We start from the raw sequence: 14,546 nt of genomic DNA, 5'->3' as shown, positions 1-14,546 counted from the left end.
TGTGAGAGTGGAGGTTGTTAAAGGAATATGGTTCTGAAATAAGATGTCTAACAATCACAGATGGGTGTACTGTTGAGTATCATTATACTTTTGGCTGTATAAGCGACATTATCTCGAGTTGTTATGCTGCGGGAGCTTTTTCTGACTCCAAACCACATTACACATAAAAGAGGTTAGCAGGACTGTATCCAGCCCACTGCAATAAAAGTCTTCTTTCAGATGATTACCATCTATGCTGTGCCCTCTCTGACTTGACCTCAGAGTATCTTCAATGCAAACTACAGCAGTCTTTTCAGGTAATAGGACATTTGAGGATTTGCGGTCGTAGTCCCCGCTGAGTACCTAACTCAGCCGGTGAGCACCTAAAGCCTGCCTGACAGCTGATAAGGAAAGGTTTATAACTCTGCCATTGCCGATGCTTTACCACACTGCGCTCTGTGGGGAGAAGTGAGGATTTGTGACTCACTTTTAGCGGGGGAGGGAGGGGGCATCTCTGCTCATCCATTCTGCAACCCTGCAGAGAGAGAGAAACGAAACAATACTGAGGGAACAGGTGAAATATCTACAGAAGCAAAAATAGACAAAAGCAGGACACTGCAGAGCATTTTTGATTGTAGGATCTGTGACATTACTTGTGCTGCAGCGCGGTGACAGTGATTCATGTTGACATAACACAAGCTCGATCACCAGATGGGCCACATAAACAGGAAGTAAAGAGGACTGATATCCAAGGGGTTATAGAGACGATAAGCAGAGGTCCGTGAGAACAAGGACGGTGTTTCCATCAATCCACACTGCTGACATCATTAACATCTATTCCACTTAAGTGCCACAATAAGGCTCTCCATCGACTCCGCCGCTGACTCATAAACGCTGACAGTTCCCAAAGCACAGAGAGAGATGAGTAACTAAGCATTCCTGATCAGTGGCCTCCTTTATTGTTGAAAACCCTGCAGCTTATTTTGAAATTTATCAAATCTGATGCACATTTTTTTGGGGGGGGGACTTTGGAAGATGAATCACATGCAAATTGGAAACGCTTTCATTCTTCGTAGACGAGTCCACTTCCTTCTGTTTCGTTTCCCCTCCGTCGTTCCTTTTTCGACGTGCTTTTCTCATAAAAAGATATGCTTCTGTTGTCTGCAGCGTTGTTGCTCTTGTGCAGCTCAGGTGCTTTACAAACAAAAGTAAACAGTAAAGGAGGTTTGAATTCCCCCAAAAGAACCAAAAATAGTTCCCCAAAACACACGAGACAATACTGATAAGTGAAAGCATTACTGACATGCATCGTCACGGGCAGACGTCACGCTTTCACACACATGTTTCTTCTTGCTTTGAGCAGCAGAACTTCAGAAAGATGTTGTGACTTTGAGACAGTGTTTTACATTTTTCATTCAGATTTAAATGGTTCTTTCAGTGTTTAAAGGGGGGGTATTATGCTGTTTCACAGGCCATGTCTGCACGTACACGAGTATTTTTCCAAACGTAGCTTTTTGTTTTGGCTCTTCGTCCACACAAACGCGGTTTTATGTCACTGAAAACAGATCTTTTGTAAAACTCCGGCCAGGGTGAAGGCTTTTACAAACTCTGTTTCCACGGAGACGTGTAGACGGGGTAAACGGTGTTATGTATATAGTATATAGTATGTAATATATAGTATGGCATTTTCGAACACAGCCACGGCCTCAGTCTGCAGGCTGCTGTTAACGCAAGGTTTTAGACAGTTTTTTCCTACACACTGCACTTTGTGACAAAGACAACAGAAACGCTGTCATGCACTTTGGGACAAAGTGCAGCCTCGGCAGGCTTCGGAGAGCTGGCCAATCAGAAGACAGCTGGTTTGTAGGGGCGGGGTTTCTTAAAGGGACAGAGCTGAGTTGTTTCAGGCAGAGGTTGTATGAGGGCCTGCACAGAGCACGAGTATGAGAAAAATGTTTCATGTAAAATTATGCTAAGCTACTCCACAGGTATCACAGAGTGAAATGTGAAGGTTGAAATTAGCATAATACCCCCCCTTTAAGGATGATTTTAAATTGACCTTGACGTGGCGATGCCAAAGCTGAAAGGTCAATTTCACTCCGTCTTCAGGCACTTAGAGAGACAAAAATACCTCTCAGGTTGCAGAGCACCTTAGTCCAGATCAAAATAAAGGAAAAAGTATAAAACTAAATTACTGTTGTTAAAAGATAAAATATGTGGAGACACAAAACCTGTATGAATTGTGTTCTCCTCTTTCCAGTGTCTCATTCCAGATCCACTGTTCATCCCTCGATACTAACAGAACTACATCCCTACAAATCTCAGCACATTTTAAAACATTTCACACATCTGATCACGCACAAGAAGAGCACAAACTACACAGCTGTGCAGAGAAAGCACAAAGGCTCTGTTCAGCACATTCACAAGCTTCAGGTTCGTGTAACAACTGCGACACAAAAAAAACACATTAATGGAATAGAAAGGTGAGGCATGGACGCACATTTTAAAAGTGTTGCAGCAGCGGCAGCAGGTTGTGATCTGGGTACAGAAATAGCAGGAAAAGCAGAGAACAGGAGTCTGGAAATAGAGGAAAATGTTTTGTGTGCAAAGCGAGGAAAATTCTGAGGACGGCGTTTGATTACGGCTTTGAAAGAAGACGGTCGAGCTTAGGCAGCGAGTAGAAAAGTCAGCCTGGGAGCGCTCACAGTACCTGCATCCTCTCGATCATGGCGAACAGGTCCGAGCTCTGGAGGGGAGAGTTGACACAGATCCAAAATGAGACATGGGTTTGACAGTTGTGTTGATATGTTTTCCCTGCTGTCTTTGCTCATCCTTCATCTCCCGCTGACTTCTTATGACACGAGTCCTCCCGTTTCATCATCTGACACCGCCACTGATTTCCTATCACGCTCCCTGATGCACCCCCTCACCCGTCTTTACAACAATCTCGCTGAGGGCTGCAGTCAACTCCAGGAGAGTCGTTCTTCCGCTCTTGAAGACAAACACTCTGTAAACAAGTAACTCTTTGGGGACAATGAGGCTCAAAGCTCCGCGGTGCTCGTCACTGTGGCTACAGCCAACAGCTCATCTGACTGCACGGCCAAATTAGGCTGGAAGACACCATGGTTTTGGAGGATGACGTGCATAGTCACATCAAAGGGATAGTTCTGATTTTTTGAGGTACTTATGAATAGTTTGCATATTACCTAGAGTAGATGTTGCATGATGAAGCACAGCCCCTGTTTGGAGAAGCCGGTCAGAGTACAACAGCGCCCTAAAAGTGGAGCCAAACCCTCTCTATCGCCCCCTGCTGACTGGCTGCAGTATAGGTCATAAAGCCCGCCTCCTCCATGTTAACAGATGGGACATGAGTCAAACTATTAAATCAAAATACAACATGGTTTCTGTCATTATAGTTACTTCTTTTCGTGCTTATTTATGTCCTAGTATTCATTTTTTTGACAAGTTTGTTTTTAATATTTGATGCTGTAAAAAGGGGCCGCATGGTGGTGCAGTGGTTAGCCTCACAGCTAGAAGGTCACTGGTTCAAACCCCGGTTTGGACAAAGTTGTTCTCTCCGTGCATGCGTCGGTTCCCTCCACTGTCTCTAGCCTCCTCCCACAATCCGAAGACATGCTCGTTAGGTTTATTGGTGACTCTAAATTGCCCATTGGTGTGCGTGTGAGTGCGGAAGGTTGTCTGTCTCAATGTGTCAGCCCTGTGATTGACCCACCCTTGTAAAAAGGATGATTGACAGCTCTGTTGACAAATGTGGCACCTGCAGACGATCTGTTCTGGATTAGCAGAGTAAAGGAAAATTAAATGAGGTCCTTTAAAAAATCTAAATCAGTCAACGTGCATTATATTTTGTATAATTCCAATTGGCACTATGTTTTTCTAAACAGCACAACTTCCTTGTTCCTGCACGCAGCAAGTGGTATCAGGTGAGCTGTTTGAGTCGTCGGTTTATAGAGGAAACAAAATTCAAGAGAATAAAACTGTGATGGAAACGACAGAGTGCCATTAACGGCGGAGACAAAAAGGATTCTTTTATGGACATTTGCATGCAGAGAAATAACTTGCGCAGATGGAGGTTGACAGGGAAAATTATGTGGTTGTTTGGTAAGTTGTTTTATTTATTTATTTATTTCGTGCTTCCATCTTTCCTGATGGTTGTTCAAGAAAGATAGTGCTCTTAAATTAGTGTCTGGCTGGATTATTTGGCGTTGGCTTGACGTAATTCTCTATAAAAACGATCTTTGCAGACGTGGAGTCGCCTCAGTGTTGCACGAGGAGTGTTGGTGTTTACATTCAGTGCAGTTAGCCTCAGCTACAACCAGAATCACTCAACAGTGCATGGTGAAATCTATATAATGAGCAGAGCTGTGTTTGTTTGAGCAGCCAGGAAAAACTCAAGCATGCACCAACTTTAATATTTAAAGTGCAGCTTGATTTAAGTTTTGTTCGCCTGACCTAAACAGCTGATCTATGGCGTAACATAGCAAAGCATGTGTAGGAACACAGAAGTTGTACAGTTGAGGAAAACAGTGCTGAATGAAAGGGCTGTCATACTAGATACCATCTTTACATGGCTATTATATGTTTTTGCTGCAAGCAATATCTACAGCTGTACACAGCTTAGCTTCTGTCAGGCTTCAGCAAACAGGGACTGTGCTGCCGTCCCTCTAATGTAGGTTACACACTGTTTATTGATACTCATACAACCCCACTTAAAAAAGTCTAAACTATCCCTTTAGTTCGTGACAAACTTAACCTTTCCAGTAACTTTCAGATCACAAGTGTATAAGTAAGGAATTTTAAATTGACATGGAACCTCCTGAAACTTTCTCAACTGTGGTTCAACGTTGATGTAATTAATCTACATGTCTCCAGGTGGTGGTCTGATACCTGTGCTTCAGTTCCAGTTAAGGTCTATGATCACACCATCGCCGCAGAACACAATTAGTCGGGTTGTCTCATTAGAAGTGGCACTGTTACAGGTTAAAGCGAAGGCAAACACCCTCGGGCGTGCAGGTCTCATCTGCAGAGGCCACGTCATGGATTTTAAGCAGCTCCAACCTGAGCCGAAGAGGATCACAGCCGCCCTGACGGCGCTGCTTGTTGCGGGGGCGAGACCTCTGTTCACCATGTAACACAACTGGACTGAAGTGCCAGGCTGATGTTTCCACATGACAGCTTCAATTTACCGAGGGGCACTGCAGGGCTCGCAACACAAACATACACAGCTCCCTCCCAAGCGACCGCACACATAAAACATACCTGTAAACACACCTGTGCATATATTACCAGTCATAAAATCACACTCATACTCTCAGCTGACCCGGACCCAGTAAAGCTGGAGGTGCAGCCTCAGTCTATTGTTGCATGAGAAAACAAACAGTGCCATATGATATTCAGGGAGATCCTGCAAAACAAACATCAACAAACACGGCCTCACGCTGAGCAGATCCTCAGTGAGCCACACCGACTGACTCTCGCCCTGCCGGGTTGTGGAGTTGCTGTTTAAATGCAGCAGAACGTGGGTCATAGTATCACCGCTGCTCAGTCATAAATCATAAGAACTAAAGGTGATTGGATGTTTTCATTTTTGTTCCTAAATTGTGGAACCGTTGGCAGACAACAAAAAGATCTTCCCGCTCTGTTAGGATCTAGAAAACTTGTTCTATGACATTTATTCTTCACCATTTTCAGTTATGTTCTATATCATTTTGTCTCATTGTGTTTTTTGAGCGCAGAAAAGACGACTGAAATCAGCCTCTGAGGAAGTAAAAGTTAAGACTCACGACTTATTTTATTTCATTATTTGTATTTGGCACTAATGACTGAGACCTCTTCCTTTATTCATATCTTTAAAAACTTAGCGATACACGACACTTTGATCTGATTGGCCTGTTTTTGATGCGATGCATCTGAATGGTGTCTGGTCCAAGACAGCTTTTTTTTTCCTAGCTCGCAATATAATAGATAAATATTTTACTCAGTAATGGATAGATGAACATACGTTGCGAATTACTTCATTTAAAACGTACTTCAGAAAAAGTAAAATTACTGACTTTGAGTACTCAAAAAAGAACACGAAAAAAGCTCCTCAATCAAAGTATCGTGAGTACTTTTTATTTCCACCTCTGGTCGTCCCAACTCTCTCTCCTCCCTGTTTCCTTTCCAACACTATCCTCTGTCCCCGCTCTCTAAATAAAGGCAGAAAAACCCAAATAAATAAAAACGTAAAAAACGTAAGTGTTAAAGACTTGCGCGTCCATGCACGCCTTTTTTAACTTTTATTTCATATTATTTTCAGTGAGTGTTACTTTGAGTAAGTCTGGGAGGACAGACTGGGAGTTGTCTTAAAACCAGTTTTTTAAAATGTAGACTTTTATTCATCATCATAAAGATGCAACGTTTTATTTCCATTTTTTGTAAATAATATTTTTCTTTTTAAGGAGCGCCAAGGAGACGATCAAACTCGGATAGCTGGAGGAAGTGAAACTTGTCTTTTATAAATGCAGCCTTTTCTTGGAATCACAAAGTCATGCTTCTCGACGCACTAGATTTTATCGTATTTATTCATTTGTATATGTTTTATATCATTTTAAGCTGTTTATTATGTGTAATGACTATTAAACCCACTGCCTTTAAATCCTCTTCATATGCGGTCGTTCCTAGACAGCATTTATTGTTTGCACAGTAACTTTGGTTCCGACTTTTTAAATGTGCTCTCAAATACACCTGACTTAACTACACAGTATGAACAGTATAATACGAACTATATTGTGCATGTTATGATCAGGTAAAAAAAGACTTTGATCCCAGCACTGGAGCGTGTATCCACAATCCAATAACTTCTGTTCTGCAGCAGCAAACAAACATATATCTGTGTCTGTAAGCCACCTTCAGAGCTAAACAAGCAACAATAACAGGAGCCAGAAGGACCTCTCACTTCCAGCGAGTGAAAAAGTACTCACATCACTGAGGCAGCGTCTCTTGAGGAAAGGCTTACTGGAGGGACCGCTGAGGAGTCCCTCCAGCAAGGCATTCTTTGCTTCCCTGAGCTCAGTCATCATTCCACAAGTGCGGATGCAGGCGAGCCGACAAGAGCGCGGGTGTTGATATCTCTGTCAGCCACGAGGAGAGATTGACAATGACACTTCACACTCGCTGTCGCTCAGGCACTAAACTTGATGGCTGTCCTTCAGAATCCATACATCAGCGTGTGCGGCGAAAGCATGAGCGGCACTGTGAGGAGATCATTTCCTTTCCTTCCTCTTTTTTTTTGTTTCATGCCCCCCCCCACCCTGCTGCAGACGCACACAGCTGTTCAATAGGAAGTAGACGGAAGGGAGGAACAATGTTTATCCCCTCCCTGTGTGCTCGGAAAAGCTATCTTCTCTTTTTAATGCACACACACACACACACACACACACACACACATGCACGCACACACACACAGAAAAAATGCAAAGTTCTCTTTTTTGTTGAAGCTCAATATGCTCTCTCCTCTTCCTCTTTTTCTTTCATCTCATATTTCTCAAGCATCCAACTCAGAAACACTTCTCCTCTGCTCCACACACACACACACACACACACACACACACACACACACACACACACACACACACACACACACACACACACACACACACACACACACACACACACACACACAGACAAACAGACAGACAGTCGTCACATTTCAGTCAGCTCCATGCGTTTTACAGCACATGTTGAAAAGTGGGTTAATTACAGCGGCAGTGCTCTTAAAGATTGAAAGAGCTGATTATGAGCTGCTCTGCTTCTATTTCTGTGCAAGCACTCAGACACATTAACAACTCTTGTCTTGCTGAGGTATGTTCACAATCAATGCTAAGTACCGAGCTCTATAGGCGGGCATCAGCTGGCCCGGCACGCCCCGGATGACCTCCGTGGAACTCCGACCTAAGCCCATCTGCAGCGTGCATGTGTCTCAAGAATGTGGGAAGTCAGGTGACATAGTGGAGAGAATGATAAAGTCTGCACGGTTATAAATGCACCACTTGCTGCTTGGTAATAATTAGCTAAACTTGTCATCCGGGGCTTCACAATGGTGCAGTGGTTAGAGCTGTCACCTCACAGCGAGGCGGTTCGAGTCCCGGTTCAGACGAAGCGGGCCGGGCCTCTCTGTGTGGAGTTTGCATGTTCTGGGTTTCCTGGGTACTCCGGCTTCCTCCCACAGTCCAAAGACGTGCTCGTTAGGGTCACTGGTGACTCCCGTAGGTGTGAAAAGTGAGCGTGAAAGGTTGCCTGTCTCTAAGCGTCAGCCCTGTGATTGACAGTTGGGATAGGCTCCAGCCCGCCCACGACCCTGAACAGGATAAGTGGTAATGGATGGATGTTGTTCTAAGTTGTAGCAGTAACAATCTCTGCACAATGTGACTGACTTCCATCTGTATTCACTTGGCTGTAGTTGCTTGAGTGTGAAGACAGCAGCGAAACATCAGATATAAAAACTGGGGGCTGACTGAGAAGAGCAGAAATTGTGATGCAAATGCTCCTGCGGCCTTGTTCAAGAGCTTAAAAAAGTTAAGTTAAAAAAGACTGTTTATATCTGACGTGTGCTCAGGATTGTGGTATCGGTTCCAGACTTATTCCATGTGTGAATTCAGCCTGTTGCTCTACTGATTTGGACGGGGCACGTTTTGTTTAATGTTCGCTGTTTAGTTAATTAAATACTGAAATTGCTGGATACCGCTCCTTACACTCATCATGATCTATCAGGGAGAAAAGCATCATCTCAAGGGAGAGCATACAGCTTTCTTGACAACTAGGCCGTCAAAAAAAAAGCACAGCGAGGGAGTAAACACTGTGACCTGCTGTGAGAATAATCCACTTAAAAATCCATTCATTCTTCCACAAAACAAGTTTAATTCCAACTGGTACCAGTTCGTAAAATCAGCGTTTGTTCGTGTATGCATGCGACAGAAAATAGACACTCCCAGGCTCACCCCCTCTTTCCCATAAGAAGAAGAAGAAGAAGAAGAAGAAGAAGAAGAAGAAGAAGAAGAAGAAGAAGATATATTTTGTTCACCACAGATTTTTTTTGTTCCCGCTGCACACACAAAGGCCCAAAATACACGCATGCACAAACAGGACCCTATGGACATGCATTAAGGCAGAGATGTCAGAGTGAGGGAGCTGCACATCGGCATGCGCCCCAAGCAGGTGGGGATTTGGACACCTCTACAGTGTCCAGGAAAGGAGCTGGCACCTCTTCAGCTACCAGCCCAATTCCTTGCTTGGTCCGCATTGGGACTTGAACCAGCCGCCCTCCGGTTCCCAAGCCAAGTCCCAACCAATCCCGGATCCCATCGACTATAGTCTGAGACGATGCAGCCTCTGGGGACAGCGGTGAACGTGCCGGGCGGTAAGCGATAATCGACTTCCCGTCAAGACTTCCTTTTCTGCGTGCAGCATTGTTACAGAAAGAGAAACCGCTTTCTTGTGATTTACTTGTTATCATGATGCAGTAAAAATAAAGCTTTGTCAGGTCTGTCCTCAAGAGGAGAAGAAAACTTTTAAAATGCTTGTTTGTTGAACGGAGGTCAGATCGATCTGATGCATTCGAGGAAGTCTGGAAATCTGAACGCTGAATGGCTTTTGTCACACAGCGTCAAGGGAATTCATCTGAAGTTCAATTTTAGATCTAGAACAGATTGTTAGCTGTTAGCATGCAGATGTTTATAGAGATTAATAAGATCACGCTGATGTGAGCCGGGATGACATTACGGCGGATTACGTTCCGCCTGCTTTTGCTCTGCACACTGACTGTTTTTCCTGCATACACTGCAGCCTGCTGATACGTGATTGGTCAATATTACTCGGACTGTAAGTGTAGTACAAACAGAAAACTTGCCTTCCCAGACATCCATGTCCACGTAAATAGTCCCAACAGACTGAGCTACCGTCTGCCCCAAAAGTGAACAGGTGAGTATCTACAAGGGGTGGGACAAAATATGGATACGGCGATACATCGTCATCCTGACTTGGTGGCGCTTATGACATGAGTGAGGGTGAGGTGAACGGAAATGAATTGGCCAAAGAAGAAGTGAACCAGATACCATGATGTATCATTGTATGATTGTCTTGCAATATATCAATTATCACAGAATTGCTGTATCGTGATATATATCGTGGGCCACGTATCCAGTAAGTTCCAGTAAACATGCCCACCATTAATAATAAAGACACGGTAAACTATAAACGAAACTATCAAACACAGAAAACACAAGAAACTGACATTTTGTGGCTCCTACACAGAGCACCAAGTTATTGCACCCGCGCCCAAATATCTAATGACCCTCTTTATAATAATCCTGCTGCCAAGTGTGAGCAGCCAACAGTTAAGACTCGAGAGGTGCACTCTGCAGACTCCATGGGAATACATCAGGCACTTTTCACTGCATCATGTCCTTGGTGAGAAAGCAACAATGTGAAAGGCTCCTTGTGTTATCACTTCCACCAGGGGAGATTTGTGCGACAGGCAAGCAGCCCAGTTCCCTGCATGCGAGCCAACCTTCGCACCTCCGAAATCATCTCTGCATGGTTAAGCCCTGGTATGACACAAGAGAATTACGGATCGTAGAAGACAGAGGAGGAAAGGAGGAGATAAAGAGACGTGGGTTGTAAGGGGAGCTGTCGTTCTGTGAAAGCAAAGTCTTTTCTGTGCAGCTCCTTACATCGGCAAACATCAGATATCAACAAACACTGACCTACTTCTGAAAGAAAAAAGAGCTCTGCCGAAGGCTGTCGAGTGGACGGATTCTTCACAAATATGTTTAACGTTTTTCATTTTATAAGAGAAGATAAACACGGCCGGCCAACCATTTGCATTGATTTCCCGAGAGGAAAATCAATAGGAAGGACACCAAAGGAAGAGAGGTTACATGGTTTGAATAAAAAGGGCAGAAAAATTGATTTTACATGGACAGAAGTAACTTTTATCAGAATAAAACCAGCCCATTCTCTTCCCTGAGTTGTCAAATATCTGAGCTTTGTCAAAGCCAAACCCAACCTTGGCAGTATTAGACGCTGAAAGCCACTGCTTTTAGTGAGGTAGTCAACAAACAAAACAAAAGTCAGCTGTATAGGTGGTCCAAGGCGATGGAGGGGCCAACAACACAGGCCTTTACCAAGGACACAAATGGTTGATGGACTGTGCTTATATAAAGCCTTTATAGTCTTCAGACCACACAAGGCACCCACAATCACTCTTTCACACACACACGCACACTTTCATACACTTATTTAATGCCATACAAGGCATGAAGGCAGGAGGAACTGGGGATTGAAGCACAGACCTTCCAGTTGGAGGGCAAGAGTTGGAGTACGTCCCTCTCCCTAGCAACATTTTCCAGCTCCTCCTTGAGTATCTCAAAGTGTTCCCAGACCAGGTGAGATATATAATCCCTCTAGCCAGCTCTGGGTCTATCCCGGGGTCTCCTCTTAGTTGGACGTGCCCGGAAAACCTCCACAGGGAGTCGCCCTGTAGGTATCCTAATCAGATGCCCGAAACCACCTCAACTGGTTCTTTTTGATGTGAAGGAGAAGCGGCTCTACTCCGAGCTCCCTCCGGATGTCCGAGCTCCTGACCCTATCTCTAATACCCCTTTCCCACCTAAATTTAATGTGTTGATGCAGGCCTTTTTTGGGCCCGGGAAGACCCATTTATAAATGCTGATTGTCTCTTTTCCCATTGCCAGTGAAGTATACTCTTGTCGGTCTCTATTCTGCTGCGTCACCGTCTGTTGCCACAAACATGCCCAAAACAGGGTTAGTAAACCCTAGTGAAGATGTTACGGTGGTTAGGTTGTTCAAGTGCTGCTCGGACGGAGACGGGCGGAATTTGTAGCTGAGATAACAAAAAGTCGCAGAAGTTACCGACGGAGCATCGCGTCGGAAAGAGAGCGAAGATTAGCGTGTCGACGTGGGTTTTGTCTTCCCATCAATGCTGATCGGAGCCGAGGCGATAATTACCCGAGTCTACAGCAGAGTCATTTGACCAAGGTCCGAATGCCGATTGTAACCTTTCCCACAAAGCAAAAGCCGGGTGTTAGCGGGTTTTTGGACCAGTGGGAGAGCGGCTTAAGGCTGAGCCCAGACACACTGCGGAGGAAACTTAATTTGGCTGATTGTATCCACGATCTCATTCTTTAGGTCACTACCTAAAGCTCATGACCAAAGGTGAGGGTTGGAACGTAGATCGACCGTTATATTGCGAGCTTTGCCTTATGGATCAGCTCCATTCGATGGAACGCCTCCAATACTGCTGACGCTGCACTATCCCGCCCGTCACTCTCACGTTCCATTTTAGAGTACCGTGTGAAACAAAACGCCAACACTGAGTTACTGTTTTAAACCGCCCCATGTGTTCCTAAATCATGTCATTTTTGGCCTAAACCATTCATGTTAACACGACGCCAAAGACGTGTAACCAAGCTTTGGTATTTGACGTCCTGGGACGACAAAGCTTTGTCCATTCTGCACTGAGCGCTGTCTCACTGTGAGGTTACATTTCATTACCGGTGATCTCTTTGTTCAGGTTTTGACCGGCTTGAGCTGAATGCCAAACTGGGATTTCAGATTATTCATAGAGGAGGGCTGAATACTAATGACACACTTAGCACAATGAGTGTCATTTCGCTCAAGCTGTCCGGAAAGTGAACCTGCTGTTGACACGACCTGCTTGGCTTTGGGAGACTACAGTATGAGGTGCGATCGAATGGAACAATATGCACTGAAGAAAACCAGTATCACACAAGTTAGAGATGTCAGGGTTTACTGGGAGGCAATCTACGAACACATTGGCTATCATTTGATAACGAGTAAGCTTGGGGGAAACCTTAGATATTTGGAGCTTATCCTTAATCAGAAAAACAGACACTGGAATGGAGTTGGAGTGTAGATAGGATAGACTTTTACTGCCTCTCTCTCTTGCAGGCTGTCTTGCCACTGTTTGTTACAGGTGTATTAACATTGGGAATGTGTAAATAATATTACAAAGGGTACAGTCTACAGAGATGTCTTTTAAGTGGTTCGGGGGTTGCATTTCGGCCATCACGTTCCACCTCTTTTGCTCTCTGAACTGATGGTCTTCCTGCTCGCATCCAAAGCCTGTTCAAACAACGACGCATTCACATGCAGATATTTATTTATAGGATTAACTCGGAAGCGTCTTAGCTGGATTTTGAGACTTTATGTCCTTTAGTCTTTTAAGCCGCTCACGTTTCGCCTCCTAACCTCCGAGACAATATGGAGCCGCTGCGGTGAATAAACTACCACCGTTTGAATGCCTGAGGGGCCGAGGGCGACACATCTCCTTTTCTCTGAGTTGATTACCGGCACTTGCAGTGGTGTGTGTGTGTGTGTGTGTGAGCAGTGCATGAGTGAGAGATACTGACTGATTTAGGGATCGACGGGCTTCCTTGGCTGACTGGCTATAGTATGCGAGTGAATACATATGAGGGTATTACTCTCCATTGACCACAGAGTGCAGAACTTTCTCCTCAGCCTGACGAGCTAAGGAGTAAAGCTCTTTCTCCAGTGCTTTATTAACTCCTCACGACCGGAGCCCTGCTTGAATTTCCGTGGACAAATTGTCAATGATTTGCATCCGAAGCAATATCCACACGCCTCCTCACTCCCCAGCCCTCCATTTATGCTCTCCGGGTTAGCCGCATCCTCAAAGGCAATACAGTAAAATGGAAAAAGTAATCTTCAAAGAGACTCAATCAATGGCCGCAGAAGCCTATCATTTCAGCCAGAGAAAAATCCACCGGGGTCCATTCATCAGGTCCGGCTCCAGAGAGAAGAGCCTGACCTTCCTGTGGCCACTGGGGCCTCGGGGGCACAAATGGAGCTCGCACAGATGGCCCCCTCCGCCCCATGCCTGCCTCAGAAGAGCTGGTTGATTGCCAAAGAGGTTCAAGGTCTACAGATCTGCAGCTGAGTTTCCTGAATGCTGAAGCACATCTCAGACTCTCGTCGCGCTGGCAAAAGCAGGGATCAAGCTGTGTCGACAAAGAAGGCCGGTAACTCTCCCTAAAACATGGAATATCTCTCGCATTTGATTAACATTTGCTGGGCACTGGCATTTATCAAGGACTTAAGGAAGTACACTTCAAATTAAATCAACCTCTTACAAAAATTAAATCAGCAGAAGTAGAGATTTATTTTGCTTTATGCATTCTTCTTCCTTGTAAAGACCTGCTTGGTTTGATGTGCTCGTATCGGCTAACGTAGCCTCGAGTCACTAGCTCACGCCTTTCTAGTTCCTCACCCCGTGATTACTTCGTTTGTCAAACTCATCCTCCTCAGCCGAATGACATCACTTGAGGCGACCTATTAGACTCCCTGAGCCACAAAAGGCTTCATACAACTTTTTCCACGCATGCAGGAATATTCCTAAAGAGCGTTAAACAGACTTTGATGTGTTTAATTGGTGGAGTTCCCCTTTCACACAAACTGTTATGCGGGAATAATTGAGATAATCACATGTGAGGCAAATGTACGCTTTC

The 14,546-nt window shown here is 44.7% G+C and overlaps 1 protein-coding gene across 4 annotated transcripts in view; it reads right to left on the bottom strand.

Annotated features, from left to right (window-relative positions):
• The window catches only part of rap1gapb (RAP1 GTPase activating protein b), a 98,807-nt gene that overhangs the window by 35,858 nt on the left and 48,403 nt on the right, over positions 1-14,546 (bottom strand). For 3 of the 4 annotated variants that reach the window (XM_069679053.1, XM_069679052.1, XM_069679054.1), the window contains exons 4-5: positions 2,690-2,725; positions 467-514 (exon numbers count right to left, since the gene is read on the bottom strand). In XM_069679053.1, coding sequence (XP_069535154.1) covers positions 467-514; positions 2,690-2,725 — 84 coding nt within the window. The remainder of the gene's footprint in view (positions 1-466; positions 515-2,689; positions 2,726-14,546) is intronic. The other variant, XM_069679055.1, reaches the window with a different exon arrangement.

This window comes from Semicossyphus pulcher, unplaced genomic scaffold (genome assembly GCF_022749685.1).
Source record: "Semicossyphus pulcher isolate SPU_LCO1_2020_fin unplaced genomic scaffold, fSemPul1.0.p SCAF_3, whole genome shotgun sequence".
NCBI lineage: Eukaryota > Metazoa > Chordata > Actinopteri > Labriformes > Labridae > Semicossyphus > Semicossyphus pulcher.
The sequence above is the reverse complement of the archived record's forward strand: the minus strand, read 5'-3'. Positions and strand labels throughout refer to the sequence as shown.